Genomic DNA, 23,125 nt, shown 5'->3' with positions numbered 1-23,125 from the left:
TAGCCTGTCGCTCCCTGTATTTTACCTCTGCCACCTTCAGAATTTGAAAGAGAATATTGCAATCAACATTGTCAAAAGCTTTCTCTAAGTCTACAAATGCTAGAAATGTAGGTTTGCCTTTCCTCAATCTTTCTTCTAAGATAAGTCGTTGGGTCAGTATTGCCTCAAGTGTTCCAACATTTCTACAGAATCCCAACTGATCTTCCCCAAGATTGGCTTCTGTCAGTTTTTCCGTTTGTCTGTAAAGAGTTTGCATTAGTATTTTGCAGCTGTGACTTATTAAACTGATAGTTTGGTAATTTTCACATCTGTCAACACTTGCTTTCTTTGGGATTGGAATTATTATATTCTTCTTGAAGTCTGAGGGTACTTCGCCTGTCTCATACATCTTGCTCACCAGATGGTAGAGTTTTGTCAGGACTGGCTCTCCCAAGGCTGTCAGTAGTTCTAATGGAATGTTGTCTACTCCAGGGGCCTTGTTTCAACTCAGGTCTTTCAGTGCTCTGTCACACTCTTCACACAGTATCATATCTCCCATTTCATCTTCATCTACATCCTCTTCCATTTCCATAGTATTGTCCTCAAGTACATCACCCTTGTATAGACCCTCTATATACTCCTTCCACCTTTCTGCTTTCCCTTCTTGGCTTAGTACTAGGTTTCCATCTAAGCCCTTGATATTCATGCAAGTGGTTCTCCTTTCTCCAAAGGTCTCTTTAATTTTCCTGTAGGCAGTATCTATCTTACCCCTAGTGAGATAAGCCTCTACATACTTGCATTTGTCCTCTAGCCATCCCTGCTTAGCCATTTTGCACTTCCTGTCAATCTCATTTTTGAGACGTTTGTATTCCTTTTTTACCTGCTTTATTTACTGCATTTTTATATTTTCTCCTTTCATCAATTAAATTCAATATTTATTATGTTACCCAAGGATTTCTACTAACCCTCGTCTTTTTAACTATTTGATCTTGTGCTGCCTTCACTATTTCATCCCTCAAAGCTACTCATTCTTCTTCTACAGTATTTATTTCCCTCATTCCTGTCAATTGTTCCCTTATGCTCTCCCTGAAACTCTGTACAACCTCTGGTTCTTTCAGTTTATCCAGGTCCCATCTCCTTAAATTCCCACCTTTTTGCAGTTTCTTCAGTTTTAATCTACAGTTCATAACCAATAGATTGTGGTCCGAGTCCACATCTGCCCCTGGAAATGTCTTACAATTTAAAACCTGGTTCCCAAATCTCTGTCTTACCATTCTATAATCTATCTGAAACCTTTTAGTATCTCCAGAGTTCTTCCATGTATACAACCTTCTTTCATGATTCTTAAACCAAGTGTTAGCTATGATTAAATTGTGCTCTGCACAAAATTCTACCAGGCAGTCTCCTCTTTCATTTCTTAGCCCCAATCCATATTCACCTACTATGTTTCCTTCTCTCTCTTTTCCTACTCTTGAATTCCAGTCACCCATGACTATTAAATTTTCGTCTCCCTTCACTACCTGAATAATTTCTTTTATCTCATCATACATTTCATCAATTTCTTCATCATCTGCAGAGCTAGTTGGCATATAAACTTGTACTACTGTAGTAGGTGTGGGCTTTATGTCTATCTCGGCCACAATAATGCGTTCACTATGCTGTTTGTAGTAGCTTACCCACACTCCTATTTTTTTATTCTTTGTCAAACCTACTCCTGCATTACCCTTATTTGATTTTGTATTTATAACCCTGTAGTTACCTGACCAAAAGTCTTGTTCCTCCTGCCACCGAACTTCACTAATTCCCACTATATCTAACTTTAACCTATCCATTTCCCTTTTTAAATTTTCTAACCTACCTGCCTGATTAAGGGATCTGACATTCCACACTCCAATTCGTAGAGTGCCAGTTTTCTTTCTCCTGATAACCACGTCCTCCTGAGTAGTCCCCGCCCTGAGATCCGAATGCGGGACTATTTTACCTCCGGAATATTGTACCCAAGAGGATGCCATCATCATTTAATCATACAGTAAAGCTGCATGCCCTCGGGAAAAATTACGGCCGTAGTTTCCCCCTTGCTTTCAGCCGTTTGCAGTACCAGAACAGCAAGGCCATTTTGGTTAGTGTTACAAGGCCAGATCAGTCAATCATCTAGACTGTTGCCCCTGCAACTACTGAAAAGGCTGCTGCCCCTCTTCAGGAACCACATGTTTGTCTGACCTCCGTTGTGGTTGCACCTATGGTACGACTATCTATATCGATGAGGCACGCAAGCCTCCCCACCAACGGCAAGGTCCATGGTTCATGGAGAGGTCAAATACCTAAAAAGTACCTAAAAATCATGAAAACAATGCTCTTGGAATGTGAAAGTACATGAAGTATGCTGCTGCCGAATGTTGTCCCAGTGCTACACTAAAAAAATATATTGCTGTATTGTTGTGATGAAATAAACCATGACTTACTCAACAGTGTTGAGTATATTAGTATATTACAGGAAGTTCTGAACACAGTCTAGTCCAAAATTACTAAAAACAAGCAGAAATTATCTTTATTTTCCAAAGTAGTGCTGACACTGTGATAAAGAGCTTTCTTTAAGTAAATGCTGGCACCTACTTAGAATAAGAAGAAAGAAAATCTTCTAACCCCAAGAACACTTTAATTTAATGCTCAGCTGAACACACTTGTACAAGGCAAGGTACAATACAATGAATGGGGATGGCACAGCCTTGTGCTCCTGTCTATACAGTCCTTAGTTCCAACAGAGGGTGCAGCTGGCAGGGTGTGCATGCGACAGCTGTTGTATTAGCAGGCTCAGTGGCGTCTAGTGGCTGAATCAAGCACAAACGTCACATGTGAACTACGAAGTGGTGCACACACAACACTAGAGGTTACAGTAGAGAACAAATGATTTACTGAAAGAGTGTGATGCAAAGAACATGCTACAATCAGGCACAGCAATTTCCCTTATTCCCTGTGATAAAGAAATATATTTTTGATGCGTTGTACTTACTGAGGAGGTTGGGATAAAACAGTGAAAAATGTTTACAAACTATATATTGTCAGACATAATTAGATAGACAACATCAGTTACATACACAGTTTTAGTGTGAGAATTGTACTGTAAATCTTCTGATTGACAAGATAATTAATGTGACGTTTATTTTTATCCATTTCCGTACAGTTAAGAACAAAAAATTACATTTTTAATATATATTTGTTTAAATGAATATGACAGTGTAAACACACTTTAGAAGGAATAATTTACACCCACAAATAAATGGGATACTGTTTTAGAGTGCAATGATCACACTATTTGAAGTCAGTGTTACCACTGAAAGTTCATAAATACATATGAGAAACAAGTTCACATTCTCAAGTCTGTACCCACAGATAGTTTTTGAGAAAAGTTCTTAAACCATCCAGTTTTTATCCAGGATGATAATTTCAGAGAAATGGTAGCATTACATAACATTCAGAGCAAGGGCTACAAAAGCAAAATTAAAGTTGAATAAAAATAAGTAGGTCTCAGTTTTAAGTGATTCCTGTAATGGTAAATGCCAATTTAAAGTAAAAATATTTCAACTGCTGTTCAACCAGTCTTCTTGTTATTTGCAGAAAGGTATTCAAACAGATGTGCCTATGGAAACTTGAAGTAATATAAACTAACACAAATAATTACTCTCTACTTTGAACTGCTTGCTCACTCTGCTGTTTAATGGAATCCATATCAACCACTACTTTCCCTCTCAGATGACCAGTTTTCATTCTATCAAAGGCAGCAGGTACTTCCTCAAAAGGATAAACTTTCTCCACCAGTGGAATTATCTGTAACAGGATAACAAGACAACTCACACACAAATTGTGAATCTACAACAAATACAGAATACATTCATTTACAATGAATACAGTAATAATTCTTCACAATTACTTTATATGTTACAAACTTCAATTACACAATGATAAGATGTTATAAAACAAACAATAGTGGTGAAGGTAACTACTCCCTGAACAGATGTTGTGTTGAGTGGCCAGTGGACACACAAACAGACTGAAAATATTGCTGAACTTTTCAGCAACATACTTTTACAGAGATAACAAATGCAAAAACAAACAAGCATGCATGCAAACACCCCCCCCTCCCCCCCCCCCCCCCCCCCCCCACACACACACACACACAAACTGCAGCTTGAAGGCTCATATGTGGGACACTGGTTAGCTCTGGAGGACGTTTCTAAAAACTAAGCAAGATTATCAATTTTGTTTATGAAACTTCCCCAGGCTGTGGCTAAGCCATGTCTCCACAGTATCCTTTCTTTCAGGAGTGCTAGTTCTGCATGTTTCGCAGAAGAGCTTCTGTAAAGTTTGGAAGGTAGGAGACGGATACTGGCAGAAGTAAAGCTGTGAGTACCGGGCGTGAATCGTGCTTCGGTAGCTCAGTTGGTAGAGCACTTGCCCGCGAAAGGCAAAGGTCCCGAGTTCGAGTCTCGGTCGGGCACACAGTTTTAATCTGCCAGGAAGTTTCATATCAGCGCACATTCCGCTGCAGAGTGAAAATCTCATTCTGGAATTTTGTTTATATTTACTGGACACTCAAGGTCTCAACTGTATGGGGTGTGCTTATCTTTCCTTCTCCTGTTATTTATATTCCACCCAGTACTTTCCATTATGAGATCTGTAAAACAGTTTGTATCTGTGAAAAAAAGATCTGTAAAACAATTTCAACTGCTCTTGAGTATTCAAGGAGGTTGAATCATACAGGTATTGTGAAATCTTAGCAAGCTGACTTGTTACAATTATCAGAGTATATTTTGCAGGGTAGTGTAATTCATATTTTACAAAATTTTGGCAAGTCAACTCTTACTGAGCTTGGGGAAATTTTGTAAAATCTAGTGAAAGCTACCTAGTGGAATGTACTCTAGATCATTCCAAAATCATCAAATCACCATACAACAGAAAAACATAAAAGTCCACATCACAAAATGTGCTGAAAAACCATGTGCGATATGTTTCACTTATAACATTTACTTGTGTGCAATAAATGTATTTCACTTTACATCAAGTTTGCAGGAAATAACAAATACCAACTGAAACTACTTATGCATTCATGACCATTCACATGCTTTATGGTGTGATATAACAAACACTTTACCTTTCCAGTCCCTACTAATGTGCCAATTTCTGTGATGGCGTCTGTTGATGGGATGAAAAAGCCCCATCGGACTGAACTTGTCGGATTAGAAAGCCCTGTTCTTACATTTGGAGCAACAAGTTCTGCAATGTTCTTCAGCATTCCACCAACAATTCCGAACTCATCTACATTCTTCAACAAAGGAGATCTCAATGTGATGTACTTTGAAAGGCTTAAGTTTTTGAGGCAATCAGCATATCCTGGTCCAGCATCAGCACCAAGTCCAGCAGCATCAAGTATAATATCGTATCTGTAAAATCACCACAAATTGTAGGTTACAGGAATAAAAACTGTCTGGAAATATGTAAGTTCAATTGACCTACTGTGTTTTATATGGGAACCACATTTTTAAGGAACTGTGACATGTAACACTACATATACCTAAACACTACAAATTATTATGAAGTGCTTGGCTATTGCACCATTTATTAGGTTTTCCTTCCATTCCCTTCACATATGGAACATATGAATCATGATATGGAACATATGAATCATGATATGGAACATATGATTGCTTAAACACCTCTGCAAGCATTGTGTCTAGTCTAATTTTGTTTTTGTGATCTCTATGGGAGCGATATGTGGGATTGTATTTGTATTCCTGGATTTCTCACTTAAAAAAGGTTCTTGAAACTTTGTAAGTAGCCTTTCACAGGATAGCTTGCTATTTTCAGGTTTCTGTTATTTCAGTTTTTCTGGCACCTCCATGACATGGCACAAACAAATCTGCGAGCATTCATGCTGTTGTTTTTTGTAAACATTCAGTATCCCCCTTTTCGCCTATGTGCAGCAACATGTATGCTGCATATTTTTGTATTATGGAAGTATAAATTCAAATTCCACCAACAGGAAAAGTTAATGCTTCAAGTCACTATACATAATGTAGCTACAAGAAAAGCAAAGTTTTCACATATAATATTTGTCTCGAAGATTAATAAGCTACAAGCGAAGCTACACTTTCACATATGTTGATCTGTTTAGCACATGTTACACTTGAAGATAAATCAAACAAATACGACAGTAAAATTTTTAATACAGACATAAATCTCTGATCTTCTGGGCTTGAAATTATACTCAATGGCCCGTCATCAAAGAGTTGATTTTTAAATGACAGCAAACACTCTTTGATTTAAGAAATTCATTGTACATTCTTGCACATAGTCCATTTTGCTTAAATGAAATTTACTTTGAAAATAATTCTTTTCTAACCACAATTTGCAATATTTTCCCGCAATCTGTTAGATTCATTTCAGCAGTTGCCAGATAAGAGGCATCACTGCGCTTGCGCAGCTACAGTGAGGTAGGAAGCTCATATGTGTAAAACATTAAAAGATCTTGTCATAAAAGAAACAAGACATCAGAGAATATTCCAAGAGCATCAGAATTTTGTGAACGATACTAAAATGCATAATTAGGCTTAAAGTACACATTCGTATGTGCAGATTCCCAATGACATCAGGCCTCGACCTGATGTTAAGCTTTTCGGTGAGGTTTTCGGGACGTAAATTTTCTTGGATAACCAGTACTGTATTATCTCATGTTTGGTTCTTTATTATGGCATAATGCAATGTATGCTAGAAGATGAAAACGTGCACTTGAAATGCAGTGAACAGTTGAAACTAGCCAATAGTGTGGAGTGAAACACTTCGTTTCAAATAAATTTACTGCCTCAGCAGCAAAGCTTAATAAAAGCCAAATTTCTTTAACAAACCAACAAAAATAACTTTATTGTTCTGCAAGGCAATTGATGCTGGACTGTCAGAAAGGTGGAAATAAAATAAAATCTGCCACTAGCAACATATTTTTAGCCTTCCGCAATTATGTGAATGTATTTTAAATTCACTTGATAGCTCCCAGCCACAGAAATCCGTCTTGTTTTCATTTGACATGAGAGCAGTAAATGAAGAGGAAACAGAAAAATCACTAAATGTAAACACGGGTCACATGGAGACTACCTCCTCCCCTCCCCCACCCCCCTCTATAACTCAGACTGCTCTGCACATCATAAAAAAAAAGAATAAAATAAAAACTTTTCAAAAATAGGTTCATTTTGTATCACACACATCTTTCTGAAGAGTCTGATACATAAAACATATGTACGGCATGTTATTTGGTCTTAAATGTGATGAAGTGCAGTGCCACGCCTCTGCGAACAACGTTCTTATACCGCACATCACTGTATTTCGCTCTGTAGAACTCAAACATGTATATTTTGTAATGGATGCCATCAAACTATTTCAAGACAGTGGAAATTAAAATGCCCTGCAGTGCCTCTCCTGCACCCAGACAGCTGGTTGGATGTCTTGCCCCTTTTACAAATAATAATAATAATAATAATAATAATAATAATAATAATAATATACAAAAGAAAACAGGGGAGAAAATTGAAAAATACATCCAATTGGCTGAGGAAGTCAAAGACATGTGGCATCAGGATAAAGTTGACATTATACCAATTATACTATCAACTACAGGAGTCATACCACACAACATTCACCAGTACATCAATGCAATACAGCTACATCCAAACTTATATATACAACTACAGAAATCTGTAATTATTGATACATTTTGAATTACCCGAAAGTTCCTAATGCAATATAACATATACCGTACAGTTAGAAGGAAGTCACACTTGATCAAGGCCTGCGTCACTTTCCATTTTTGACCAGACATAACGTCTGAGAAAAGAAAGAAAGAATAATAATAATAATAATAATAATAATAATAATAACAATAACAATAATAATAAATCAATTAATACTGGATGGGATTGTTTGTAACCGGGAGAACATGAACTCTTCAGAAAATATGGACACTCTATTGCCTATTAGCTAATAACTTGCTCTTCTGTGTGACATAAAATTAAATATAGGATACTTAAAATCAGTAAAGACAAGAGACAGGCAAGACAGTACACATTTCTTCAATCCTTAGATCGTAGCGATTTTTCTCTCTGGTCTTACTATAGCTTTACATGGCATGCTTTCCTTTCTGTGAAAGAACTATTACTTCATCATAGTTCATCAAACATTTTTCTGCGTGAAAAATCAAATTGTCGTCATCTAATACTGAAAAAGCTGTTGACACAAACAGTACCCAAGACTGTGTGCTGGATAAAACAAAATAGGCCTTTCTAGTATTGCAGCAATTGTAACATATACCAAATAAGTGAGACTGTCTTGAAAATAATGATCATTTTTATAGTACGACAATATTTAACTTAATCGTGTACGCTCCACCTCACATCAGCCTATGTTTGATGGGCCATGACCCGCCATAAACTGCAGCTACAAACAGTCGCTCCCTTACAAACCTGACCCGCTATCTACGCACATGTGCAAGACAAGGGAAGTTACTTGAATGTGCATGTGCATATGAATACGAGAAAGTTAATACATGGGTCGGGGCTAAACAGCCCATATATTCCCAACCGTGGATCAATGTATTTCAAAAAATGAAATGGATAGAACAACAGACAAGCTAAATAGGAGATGAAACCTAAAAATAACTGCACACAGTTGCTTATGCTAGAAAAGAAACTTATATCTGAAGCAACCTATGACAACAGGAGGAACTCTTAAAAACTATACCTAAAGCCAGTAGTTAGCCTGGGAGGGGGTGAGGGAGCGGGGGATGAGGGGACGTAATCTAAAGACGTCGTGGTAATAAAAATATAGGGATAAAACGTGAGGTGTTCAAAGGGCTAAAATCATCTTCATCATAAAACGAAAATGAGGATAAAAAGAAAGAAGACTAAGAGCTCAACCAACCACGCTCGTCAATCAGCGCGCGCATGTAATAATCCCCAGATCATCAGATTTACAAGTATGAAGAACAAAGTAAAGGGGCGAAACCTTCAAAAAATTTTCTTTTTCTTAGTAGGAGTTGGTCATTGAGGATATTGTTTTTAACAAGTTGCAGATGCTTAAAGATCTGCATTTCTTCCAAAACATCTAATTTTAAGCCCTTAACCTCGGCATGTAGTAACTCGATATTAACTGGAGGGCTCGGCACATGAGCCATTTGCACAAGGTGTTCTGCATAAGTAGAGCCCTTAGTACCATCACCGCTTCTAGTAGGAATATGCTCTTTATACCTGAGACCCAGAGCTCGCCCCTTTTGCCCGATGTCAAATTTTGGACAATCCCCGCATGTAATTTTATACACTCCTGATTGGGAAAGTTCATCGCTCTTACTCTGCAATGAGTGAATTAAATTCCTACGTAAACTATTATTAGTAGAATAGGCGACTCTGAAATTATGGGCTCGGAGTAAACACCCCAATTTGTAACTTATATTGCCTATGTAAGGGATAGATATCGTTGCCACCTGTTTGTCATCTAACACACCCCTAGGATGGAAGGCGTAATATTATCTTTATTTATTTTCTTGTTATACATCTGTCTTACCAACTGAGGCCTATAGCCATTATTTATAGCAATATTCTCAAGTGTGATCAGTTCAGTTTCTACCTCATCTGGTGCAAGAGGGATAGCTGTAACTCGACAAATATTCTAATGAAAAAAGGCCATCTTATGGGTGTACAGATGGGCCGAGTCTGCAGGTATAATATTGTCGGAAAACATGTTTTTCCGAAAAATATTAAATTCAATGCAGTTGTCAACCACAGTTAAAGTGAGGTCCAAAGAATTTAAGGACCTAGTATCGGATTCTCGCTCAATTGTAAAACTGATATTATGGTGAAGCTCATTAAAAATCGAAAAAATATGGTCTACATCATTTTGAGAACCATTAATGACTAATAGAAAGTCGTCAACATATCTTTTGTAAAATTTTATTCTCCTAAGAATCTCTCTGTCACTGGCAAAAAAATCAGACTCTAAGTAGTTAATAAAAATTTCTGATAAAATCCCAGCGAGAGGGCTTCCCATAGCCAAACCTGCAAATTGTAAGTAAAATCTCCCATTAAATGTAAAGTAGTTGTGTTTTAAAATGATCCAAAGCAGCATCAACAACTCATTGATCTCTTTATCCAGAAGTTTTTTATGGTGACGTAAATTGCACTCTAGTATTTGCAGTGTGTGGCCGACCAGTATATTAGTGTATAAACTTGTTATGTCAAATGACACTAGTTTAGAATCTTCAGAACAAGGTACCTCGCGTAAACTGGTAGCTAAATGAATGGAATTTTTAACGGAATAGTTTTTACTAAAAACAAAATTTTCTTTAATTTTAATATGCAAGTATTTCACCAGCTTATGATAGGCACTTCCTGTACTGTCAACGATAGGGAGAATTGGGTAATTTAACTTATGAACTGTTTCAGAATTACAGATGCTCAAGTAAAATTACATTTAGATACAAATGTAACAAATTCAAAATAAGTCATAAAATGTCCTTACTTTCCTGCTTTTCTGATAAGTATCTCTGCATCTGGATTAGTGTAATCAATGACCACATCTGCACCCAGAGATTCAACTAGTGGTACTGCATCAGTGGCACAGGTTGCAACAACCTTCACAGAACATCAGGTAAATCAGCAACTCTAGAATAACAGTCAAAGCAAGTTTTTAACATACACAGTTCAATTCAACAACAAATAGAATCCTTCATTGTTAATCACCCTGTTACGCACTATTTCTATACTTTTGTTTTGCCACTAAGTGTTACCGCAATACAGTGGAACTTCCCTTGACGGGCACCTCCAATAATACGCAATTCACATAACGAGCAAAACAAATTGTAAAAAAATGACTTGCTTACAAGTGATATTTCGCATAGAGAATGACAACGATTTAGTGTGATGTCACCAGTCATTCACGTGCAGCATGGGTAATGTTCCACAACATGAACACCTTTCATTGTCGGCAGGGGCATACGAACAATGTCTTTAGTGCATTCTTCAGTTCAGTGCTCTTTCTGCTACCATCTTAGTGCGGCTTGTAATCACATATTTTTACAAACTTGTGTTCACACAGTGTGTTGTTTTTTTTGTGCAAATTTTAATAAACTTTATAGAAATGTCCCCGAAGGTAAAATGGCAAGACGACGACCATAGGGGAAAGAAAATGACCTTAGAAACAAAACGTAAAATCATTGAAAAATGTGAACATAGTGTACGTGTCGCTGATTTAGCACACACGTACAATAGGTCTACATCAACTATGTGCACTATTATGAAGAACAAGGACAAGATTAAGGAGATAGATGCTTCAAAGGGGTGACAAGAGTGTCTTAACAATAGTTTGTCTTCTGTATTAAGTTGAAAGGTTGCTCCTTATATGGATAAATGAAAAGCAATGGCAAGGTGACACTATTAATGAGAGCATCATTTGCAAGATGAAAAGAATGATTTTTGCCGACCTTTTTAAGAAAATGCCAAGATCATCAGCAGGGAAGCTGTGGGTGGCTTGAAAAGTTTAAGAGAAGAACCGGCATCCACAGTGTTGTGAAGCACGGCACAAGGTGGTAGAGAAATTCATCAGCAACTTCAAGATGCTTGTAGACCATGAGGGTTATCTGCTGCAACAGGTTTTTAATTTGATGAGATGGGCCTCTTCTGGAAAAGGATGCCGAATCATACATTTGTAACAGCACAGGAGAATGCATTGCCTAGTCACAAGCCAATGAAAGACCGTATCATACTGCTATTCTGGCAATTTGAAAATTAAACCTTGCCTGTTTACAATTCAAAAACTCCATGAGCCTTCAAGAGGTGTAAGGCCCAGAATGTGATGTGGAGGTCCAACAACAACACTTGAGTGACACATGATCTTTCTTGCAATTGGGTCAGTGAAGTGTCTGGTCCTTGCTTGAGATGAATTTGCCACTCCATGTCTGGGTTGTTACGGACAACACTCCTGCCCATTCACCAGACTTACAAGACCACCGCCTTCAAGAATTTGAATTCATCAAGATCCAATTTCTGTCTACCAAGACCACTCCGTTACTCCACCTTATGGACCAGCAGATTACTTCTAACATTAAGGAGCTCTACACTAAAATACTCTTTGAGAATTGCTTTGAGTTGACTGAAGCTGCCAATCTCACTCTCACAGAGTTTTGGAACTATAACTTCAACATCACGTCATCTGTAAACATCACCGAAAAGGCAGGGAAGGGCTTACCGAGTGAACTCTCACTTCTGCTTGGAAGAAGCTTTGGCCAGAGTGTGTTGTCTAAAGTGAATCTTAGGCATTTGAGTCAGTACCTGTGGAACCAGTAGTCAGTGAGATTGTGTCTTTGGCCACAAGCATAGAACTAGAACTGGATGGCAATGATATTGATGAGCTCGGGGAAGATCACAGCCAAGAAATGACCAGCAAAGAGCTTAAGGAGTTGCAATGTGTTTCACAGCAGGAAGTTGTGAAGAGGAGCTCGGAGGAGGAGGAGGAGGAGGCAGTAACAGCAAAGTAGCAATCTTCTGGCACAGAAAGAGAAATGCTGAAAGCATGGTAATCCATTGCATCATACACTGAACATCATCATCCCAATAAAAGTTGCTATGCACGATACAAATTTATTCGATGATGATGCTGCATCATATATTTGCCAAGAGTATTGAAGCATCGGCAGAAACAAATGACTATACGTAGCTTCTTAGGAAAAAAAGAATTAGTTATGTAAGCAAATAGTAAAGTACATAATACTGTATGTATAATTTTCTTTGAATAAATGGCATGGAACATATATTCTTATTTCACATTAATTTATATGGGACAAATTGTTCAGCCTAACAAATGTTTTGCCCTATGAGTAGGATTCTAGAATAAATTATGCTCGCTATGTGAGGTTCCACTGTATATGTAGTAAAACAAAATATGTTTATCTGTCAGCATAACACAGATACAAAGTACGTAAGGCTAGCTCCTAACAGTTGTAATTCCCCAATCTCCCATATGCCACTTTAGTCTACATCACAACATCAATACTGACATCGTGCAACATCAATATCTTGTGCGTGCTTGAAGGTCATCTGTTATCACAATAAATCTAATGTAGTATTTGGAACAATCACTTCTTGAGTTGTAGAAAGGGATCAATGGTGAGAGTCTTGGTTATCTGGGTCATCACTGTCTTCGGTTAACATCATGAATTGGTTAGTGAACAAAATGTTTTCATTTCTGAAATGCTTTTTCAAGGGGAAAAAAACATACAAATCATGGTACCAATAGAATTTTGCTCTATTTAAGCATGCTGTAAAGCTTTTCGGGGCCCGAGTTGGAAGAACTTGAAGATGGTGGGCACATTTTACATTTTTCAGTATTTACTAAGTTTCAAGAAATGTTCTTTAGTCATCCAATTGCTTCACTTGGTAACATTAGTTTGCCTGTTCAATCACCTGAGCTGACTATGTGTCATATTTGTCTCCAGTGATGCCAAAGGATTAAGGCAGACACAAATAAATGAAACAATATGACATGAAGCCACCATTACTTCATCTGTAATAATCCACAAAGCTGCGTACAAAATCCATGAACAGTTTCAACAGTATATCAACAGTAACAGACACAACTGAAAGCTGTTCTCTCTTTTTAAAGCTTGGAACAATATTGTACAACAGGTAGCTTTATTGAGTAACAGGACTTTTTGTGTTGCATGTTTTGCTTGTGGATGTTATTTCTGCTGTGTCCTGCTTTTTATAAATTCTACCTTCATACAACTTTCTCTCAAACACCCAGAAATATAGCTGGTAGTGCTAAACTTAACTGAGTTAAGCTATGGTTATGAAGACAATGATAAAAATGATATACCACTACAAAGTTAACATTAAATCTAAAAATATTTTAAACAAAGGCTATATCATGTGGAAAAGGTATCTCCATGATCCTTCTTAAATGTACTGGGATAATTAAAAAAATCTACCCACGAAGTGGTAAAAGGAGAAAAAACACACACACACACACACACACACACACACACACACACACACACACACACACACACACACACAAAGAAACACATTGAATGGCTACAGATAGGATGTTCATATTCACAGGAGGTGTACATTAGAATATTCTGCAGAAATGATTAGCATTTGAGTCACTTTGGTTCAGCATGTATCCTGCTAGCTAGTAGCACAGGGTCCACCATGGGTTCTGGTAACTTGTCCCTGTGTGATGACATCAATGCACATAAGGCACAAATGGTGTTCTGTGGTACAGCCATCCATGTTGCATTCACCTGGTTCTAAAGTTCATCTGTGGTTGTTGGCACTGGGTCACAGTGGTGAACCCATCGTTTCATCATATTCCACGCATTTTTGATTGGCGACAAGTCTGGTGATCTGGTGGGCCAGGGCAAAAGACTGACATCCTGTGATATCAAGAAGGCCCATGTTCGTGCATCAACATGTGGTTGTGCATCATTTTTCTGAAAAAATGACACCTGGGGTGTTGTGCAAAAAGGATGTCATTCACATAGGTCACTCTGGTCACAGTGGCCTGGACATGCACTAATTGTGATTTGTGGTTGCACTCAATAGCACCCCATTCTACAAGACCTTCAGTTGTTGCTGTGTGTCTTGTACAAATACAGTCACTATGATGCCGCTCTCTGTCTGCAGCAAACCAAAATGCAGCCATCTTATTCAAACAAACATAAACTGGATTCAGCTAAAAAAAAAAAAAAAAACTATCTGATGCCATTCCTGTCCCCAGAGATGTCATTTCATACACCATTGCCACCTAGCATGTTCATGCACATTCGCCAAAGGTAGGCAGAGAAATGGATGACACACAAGTGACCTGTGCAAAAATAAATGGCAACAGACTGTCACATAGTCTAAGATGTGTTAGACTGTTCCAATGTTATGCCAGAGATGAGGAGGATGCAGATCTCTCCTACAATGCCATTCGGATGAGGTGTCGATCTACTCAGAGGTTCGTGTGGGTGGTGCAACCTGATCCATTTTGCCATGTTCTACGCCCTTCTGTGAACCATTCTGCATACATATGTTGCACTGCCACAACACCTCATCCCACAAGACCAGCAATTTTTCCGATGGATACTTTCTCACATGCCAATAACGTGTCCTCTTTCAAACTCACAGATCTGATGGTATGGTTCGCACATGTCTGCGAGGCATCCTACATGTCTCCTCAAGTTACACTGATCCATTACTTTCAATTTGTAGCGACAACAAGAGCCACAGGCACATTATACTGCAGGTGGTGTTGCATCACGATATTGATGTTGACCTAGAAACCATGGACCAACATGGCTCAAATGCTGATCATTTCTGGAGAACATACTAATGTACATGTTCTGTGAATATGAACTTCCAACCAACCTCTAATCATTCAAGGTGTTCTGTTTTTCTCTGAACACGAGTGTGTGTAAGGGGGAGAAAGAGAGGTGAAGGAAAAGGACTGGAGAGATATATCAAAAGGGTAACATGCAGGACACAGACTACTAAACATAGTGCATTGCATGCAATATGGGGAGGGGGGAGCGAGGCTGGACAGACAGGTCAGAAAATGGAAACTATAGAAAACTAAAATGGAGTGAAGAAAGAAATAGTTACTGTGAAGAAATGCTGAGATGGAAGAAATTAATGTGAATTAAGGCCAGGTGGGTGGCCAGAAACAAGAATATGTTGTAACACCAGTTCTACCTGCTAAGTCCTGAGAAACTGATGTCTGCAGGAAGAATCCAGATGTCACATGTGGTGAAACAGGCACTGAGGTCATGACTGTCATGTTGTGGCAAATGCTCTTCAACAGGATATTGTGTGGTGCCAGTATACACCCCCCCCCCCCCCCCAGCTCTGCCCTTTCATTCTAATTGATAACTTGGTGGTAGGCATGCCAATGTAAAAAGCCGAACAGTGTTTACATAAGAGCTGGTATATGACTCATTTCATTTCACATGTGGCTTTCACTTTGATAGCATTATTTTGCCAGTAACAGGGCTGTCATAAGTGGTGATGGAAGGGTGCTTAGGGCAGCTCTTGAAGCAGGGACAGTCACAGGGGTAGGGGCCTTAGGGTAGGGAAGTTGGTGCAGAAGGAGCTTAGGGACTGACAAGGATACTGTTGAGATTGGAAGGGTGATGAAAGCTGTTGTCTGTGTGGTGGGCAAAATCTCAGACAGAATGGAACTAATTTAAGGGTATGATTTTAGGAAGTTATGGCCTTGTCTAAGTAGCTTATTAATACATTCAAGACTATGGTCAGGATTTTTGGAGGGATTAGTGGCACCAGGATTAGATGTGACAGCCCAGGAAATCTGCTTTTGACCTAGGCTGATGGGGTAATTATGTCCAGTAAAAGAGGCGAGAGTGATGGTGTTGCTGTCAAGAGACTGCATCTGAACAAATACGTTTGACTTGAATGCCAAGGCTATAGGGAAGGGAATGTTTGACATGTAAGGGATAGCAACTGTCAAAATGCAAGTGCTGCTGTTTGTTAGTAGGTTTTACATGGACAGAAATGTGCAGCTTGCCTTCAGTGAGGATGAAATCAACATCAAGGAGAGCGGCATGGGACTTGCAATACAATCCTGTGCAATTTAATTGGGAGAGAGCATGTGTTGACAGATTCCATACATTTTAACAGTTCTGCCTCACTATGAGTCCATATAGCAAAGATGAAGTCAATGTATCCAAACCAAACCAGGGGCTGAAGGCTTATGTATTCCAGGAAAGCCTTCTCCAAATGACACATGGAAACATTGGCATAGGAAGGAGCCATCATGGTTCCCATGGTCATACCCCTGATCTGTTTAAACATATGTTTGCCCCACGAAGGTGAAGTAATTGCTGGTAACTTAAGTAGTGGTACTGAATGTAAATTCAGTATGTTGTAACATGATAGAATAAGCTGACAAAAATCCGTATCAGAGTGCTTATAGTGCATAATGACATGCTTTCTCATAGTTTTGAAGATATTTTCAATAACTTATAGCCATTACTATAGTATTCAGAAACGTAGCATAATGATGATCCAAAAACAAAAGCAACTATAGCTATAATAATATATTATTGTAAGATATAAAGCATTATTAAAATATGTAATCACAGTTACCTGTGTGCCCCACGCTTTTAACAGTTGCACAGCTACAGTGCCAACACCACCTGAACCTCCCAGAACTAAAACCCTCCTCCCATGTGCAGGTAAAAGAAACAAGTCTCCTGATATCTTGAGAGCTGACCATGCAGTTACACCAGTATATAATAATGATGCTGCCTCAACACGGTTCAGATTTCTTGGTTTCCTCTGCACCTAAAAATTCAGAAAGAAACAGCATACAGCACAAGAAAGAAACTGACCTAACTGTTATGCTAAAAGTCTGAGTCTGATGCTAAATTTTCACAAGGAAAACTCTATAAAACTCTACACAAGGCATAAGACAACTAGTTTCTTAATGAAGTCCAAGAACATGGGCAGATTCATTACATCTATGCTCAACAGATCAGGGTGAACAAAATTTAGTACCATTAATCTCCATGTCTGTCTCATGTGCAGTTGAATATAATTTTTCAAATTTTGCATTGTGTTTCACTACATTTACTCTGAAGAATCATCAGTAAGATTGAAACCATTTACATTTATACATACAAGGAGGCATCACCAGGGGGGTTGGGGGCTGACTTTTTGAAACCATCTACACAATGATTAAAATAAGGTCCCAGGTATCACACCCCTCACCCTGATGGGCCCTTGGGTACAAGCAATTGACAAAAAAAAATCAGAATTTTGCATGAAGCTCTACAGCTTTAAAGAAGAATGCTATGCAGACTGGTTGTGTAGCACAATGGTTAATGTACAGTCCTCGAATAAAAAAGGTTGTCGGTTGGAATCTCGTCGGGTGCTTTGAATTTTTTTTATTTGTAAATCTATCAAAATTACTTTGATAATTATTTTTATTCTATTAAATGGTTTACATGTATTAACTTTTACATTTGCTCTAATTTTTCTTCCCCTCATTCTTTTTCCACTGGGAATCTTTAGGCATGTGATTTTAATTATTTTTATGTATTAACCTTGATCTTATTTCTTTCCTTTTATCATCCTATATTTTCATCCCTGTTATTGTGTTCATTACTTCTACTGCTCATTTTGCTCTACTTATAATTCCTTTTTTTTTCAATTAATTCTCTATCTGTGATATTTTGTCTATAGTGTAGTAAGAATTCATGTTTGAAATATCTGTACGATGATTACTGCGCGAAAAAATTTACTTCTCATACAGTGATGAAAAATATATTATTGACACCATTCCACAGTCAATTTAAATAGATTATTTCATCTTTTGTTCTTTAACTGACAGAGTAGCATTTTCAAATGTTCAAATATTATGAGGGACAAACAAAATAATTAAATTCACATGCACAAAAATACCAAGCAGAAAAAAAGGAGAGGAGGAAAAATAAGACCAAGTGGAAAAATTAATACACTGAGTAAAATAATGTTACAGAGGCAAAGGAATGAAAGAATTAAACAAATTAATTGAATAAAAATACTGATGAATATCATTTTGATACCAAATTACAAATAAAAAAATTTTAAGGCACTTAACAAGATTCAAACCCATAACCCTTTGAATGTGAGGATTGTATGTTAACCACTATGCTAAGCAACCAGTAAGTATGGCATTTCTTTTTACAACTACAGAGAATCATGTAAAATCTGGAATTTTTTTCGTTAATTACTCATAAACAAGGTGAATCGTTGCAGGGACCTTATCCTTTATCACTATACAGATAGTTTCAGAAAGTAGATCCCAGCACCAGGTAGGACCTCTCCTTGTTAGACAATAACACACATTTATAAGAAACATTTTTGTAAACTTTATGGTTTTATATTTCTTCAGCACCTACACAATATTCTATTCCTGCACTACATTTATTTTTGATTTTTTGCAACTCAGAGCATGCATCCTGTCACTTTTAGAGAAACTTTGATCACAATGAGCAGCAACACAACATTCCTGTAACATTATTCCACTAAAGTTCATTTCGTAAATAGCTACAGGACACACAGTATCAACATCAACTGTCCTTAATTGCATTTCTCTCTACCCCAGCCATCATGAATTACTTTACTGCCCAAATAGCAAAACGCATCTACTACTTTTAGTTTCTTATGTCTTAATCTAAACCCCTCTTCACCTGACTTAATTCAGCTACAGTACATCACTATTGTTTTGCTTTTGTTCATGTTCATCTTATCTCCTCCTTTCAAGACACTGTCCATTCTATTCAATTGTACTTCCAAGTCCTTTACTGCCTCTGACACGATCACAATGCCATAGGCAAAGCTCAAAGTTTTTATTTTTTCTCCCAAAATTTGAATTCATTCTCCAAATTTTTCTTTGGTGTTCTTTAGTGCTTGTTCAATGTGGACATTGAATACTGGAGAATAATAGATACTGCCTACAGGTAATTTAAAGAGGCCTTTGGAGGAAAGAGAAGCAGTTATATGAATATCAAGAGCTCAGATGAAAAACTAGCACTAAGCAAAGAAGGGAAAGCTGAAAGATGGAAGGAAATAGAGTGGCTACACAAGGGAAATGGTCATGAAGGCAACATTATAGAAAGGGAAGAGAAAGGAGATGATGATGAGATAAGAAATATAATACTGCGAGAAGAATTGGATAGAGCACTGAAAAACCTAAGCTGAAACAAGGTCTCTGGAGGAGATGACATTCCGTCAGAACTACTGATATCCTTGGGAGAGCTAGCCACAACTAAACTATTCTACTGGGTCTGCCAGCTGTATGAGACAGGAGAAATACCCTCAGACTTCAGGAAGAATGTAAATTTCCAATTCCAATGAAATCAGATGTCAAAAGGTATGAATATTACTGAACTATCTGCTTAATAAGTCGCTGATGCAAAATGCTGACATGAATTCTTTACAGAAGAATGGGAAAACAGGAAAAAGCCAGCCTCGGGGAAGAACAGTTTGTGCTCCAGTAAAAACTAGCGGCATTCGAGGCAATACTGGTCCTATAACTTATCTTAGAAGACGCCCACTTCAATAGCTGAGTGGTTAGTGTGGCAGAATGTTGTGCAAAGGGGCCCGAGTTCAATTACCAGCTGGGTCAGAGATTTTCTCCGCTCAGAGACTGTGTGTTGTCTTTTCTTCATCATCGTATCATCCCCCATCAACATGCAAGTTGCCAAAGTAGCATCAACTCAAAAGACTCGAAACAGGCGACCAGTCTACCCAACTGGGGGCCTTACTCACACGACATTTCATTATTTGTCTTAGAAGACAAGTTAAGAAAAGGCAAACCTACTTTAATAGCATTTGTAGATTTGAAGAAAGCTTTTGACAATGTTGACGAGTACGCTTGGAACATCTGAAGGTAGAAGGGATAAAATATAGATAGTGTAGGGTTATTTACAAGTTGCACAGAAACCAGACAGTAGTAATAAGGCTATAAGGACATAAAAGAGAAGCAGTGGTTGAGAAGGGAGTGAGACATGGGTACTGACGATGGCTGAAATAAAGAGGACATAAAATGTACACACAACCGCCATAAAATCATTTCTGAAGAAGAGAAATTTCTTTACATTGAATATAATCTTAAGTGGTAGGAAGCGTTTTCTGAAGGTATTTTTCTGGAGTGTAGCCTTGCACGGAAGTGAAATGTGGATGGTAAAACAGTTCAGACAAGAACAGAATAGAAGTTTTTGAAATGTGGTGCTACAGTAGACTGCTTAAGATTAGACGAGTAGACTGCATAACTAATGAGGAGGTAACAGAATTGGCACACCCTGACTAAAAGAAGGGACTGCTTGGTAGATTACATTCTCAGAAATAAAGGAATCATCAGTTTAAAGTTAGAGGGATGTGGGGGAGGAGGGGGGGAGGGGGAGGGGGATGGGGGCAGGGGGGTAGAGGGTGAAAATTATGGAGGGAGACCAAGAGATGAATACAGAAAGCAAGTTCACATGGATGTAGGTTACAGCAGTTATTTAGAGATGAAGAGGCTTGTGCGGTATAGAGTGCTTTGGAGAGCTGTATCAAACCAGTCTTCAGACTGAAGACCATAACAACAATTATATTCCTAAAGGTGACAATTATGCATTTATGATGATGCCATGTGTCCTATTAGCAAAACAATAGTGCATAAACACACACACACACACACACACACACACACACACACACACAAACAAAAATCATAAATGCCAGCATTCCAAAAGAAGAGGTATTATACTTACTAACGAACTGTACTCTAGCTTGAATTTGACACTGTAAGAATTCCAGAATGAAACTTTCACTCTGCAGCAGAGTGTGTGCTGATATAAAACTTCCTGGTAGATTAAAAGAGTGTGACAAACTGAGACTCGGTCCAGCACACAGCTTTAATCTGCCAGGCAGTTTCACTCTAAGAATTATTGTGAGTAAAAGAATTTATCTACATTTCTTCAAGACACCAGTCTCACCATCTCAGCTTTTGAGAACTAATCATTTGTAAAATAAATTAATTCACATCTGCAGAATGTGAGGAATGTGATAAAATGTACCCAAAACATTTCACTATTAATAGGATCAACAGCAATCGCAGGTATGAGGGTTGAATGAAAAGTAATGCCTCCACTTTCGTTAATTAGGTTTGGATGGGAGTATTTTAATAAATGAAATGCAGAAATAATCCTTAGAATGTGATCTTTAATTACCAATACTCACTTTTCCACATAATCACCAGCCAATTGGATATATTTCTGCCAATGATGAACAAGTTTTCTGAACCGTCACGGAAGAAGTCAACACACTGTTTCCACAATCACAGTCTCACAGTTCTCTCGACATCTTCATCAGAAGCTTAATGATGACCCGCAGATCGTATTTCATTTTCGGGAACAGATGGAAGTCAGATGTTGCTAAATCTGGACTGCATGGAGGATGCCGTATGGTGGTGAGATTCAGTCTCTGAAGTTCTGCTGAGGTGGAATGTGAAGTCTGTGGTTTGGCATTGTCATGCTGCAGAAAAACATTTCCCTTTTCCTTTTGGACCCTTGTTAGCTGTTGTTTCGGAGTCCGCATGTTGTGATGTAACACTCTGAATTTGTTGTTGTTCCACGATCAAGGAAATCAGCACAGATAACACCATCTGGGTCCCAGAACACTGCTGCCATGATTTTTCCAGATGAGGGCTGCATCTTGAATTTCTTTTTCTGGGGCGAATCTGTGTGTCGATATTCCATAGACGTTTCATAACTGGGTCATAATGGTGTACCCACATTTTGTCTCCTGTCATAGTTGAATGGAGAAAAAAGTGTCACCTTCATTCTCGTAACGCGAAAGGAGATCCTGGCAAATTTCAAGCCTGTGCGCTTTCATTTCAGGAGTCAACATCTGGGGCACCCATTGTGCACAGATCTTTTGATAGCCAAGCAAAGTAATAATGTGACCCACACGTTCTTGTGAAATGCTGATTGCAATTGCAGTTTCTCTCTGAGTGATACGACGATCGTCATGAATCAACCTATCAACATTTTGGTTGTGAAACTTGGTGCTTGCTGTCACGGACATCCAGCTTTTTGTTTGTCACGCAGGTCAGATGTTCCCGCCGCAACATCTTTGAACTTACTCGCCCAATGACGCACAGTAGTCATGTCCACACAATCACCATAAACTGCTTTCATTCTCTGATGAATCTCCTTTGGGATGACACTTCCTGCTCTCAAGAATTCAATGCCTGCATGTTGCTTCAATCGCATAGACCAACCATGTTCCATACTTTACACTGTAACAAAACAACCGTCCAATGTCAAGGCTTCCCGCCACCTGGAGATGCAGAGATGAGGTTACAGAACAAACCAGTACCTGCTGCGTACCAATGCTGCCAACTGTTGAAGGGTTACAAAAGTCGAGGCATTACTTTTCAGTCAATCCTCATAGCAACACTCAGGTATTTGATTTACAGACTTACATACTGCCTGAAACATTTCTTTTGTGTATCAAACAAATATGACTAGTCTAATACGAATATTTTTTGGTAATATGCTGATTGCTGTAGATTCCTTTATGAAAGG

General features: G+C 38.3%; 1 protein-coding gene across 1 annotated transcript in view; it reads right to left on the bottom strand.

The window, feature by feature from the left end:
* Positions 1 to 3,015: 3,015 nt before the first annotated feature.
* LOC126353765 (reticulon-4-interacting protein 1 homolog, mitochondrial) overlaps positions 3,016 to 23,125 on the bottom strand; it is a 78,589-nt gene continuing 58,479 nt past the window's right edge. The window contains exons 3-6 of the mRNA XM_050002846.1: positions 17,157 to 17,354; positions 10,534 to 10,646; positions 5,129 to 5,417; positions 3,016 to 3,804 (exon numbers count right to left, since the gene is read on the bottom strand). Of these exons, the coding sequence (XP_049858803.1) occupies positions 3,655 to 3,804; positions 5,129 to 5,417; positions 10,534 to 10,646; positions 17,157 to 17,354 (750 nt within the window). The 3' untranslated portion in view covers positions 3,016 to 3,654. The remainder of the gene's footprint in view (positions 3,805 to 5,128; positions 5,418 to 10,533; positions 10,647 to 17,156; positions 17,355 to 23,125) is intronic.

This window comes from Schistocerca gregaria, chromosome 3, assembly GCF_023897955.1.
Source record: "Schistocerca gregaria isolate iqSchGreg1 chromosome 3, iqSchGreg1.2, whole genome shotgun sequence".
Classification (NCBI taxonomy): Eukaryota; Metazoa; Arthropoda; class Insecta; order Orthoptera; family Acrididae; genus Schistocerca; species Schistocerca gregaria.
This window is presented reverse-complemented; position numbering and strand designations above follow the sequence as displayed.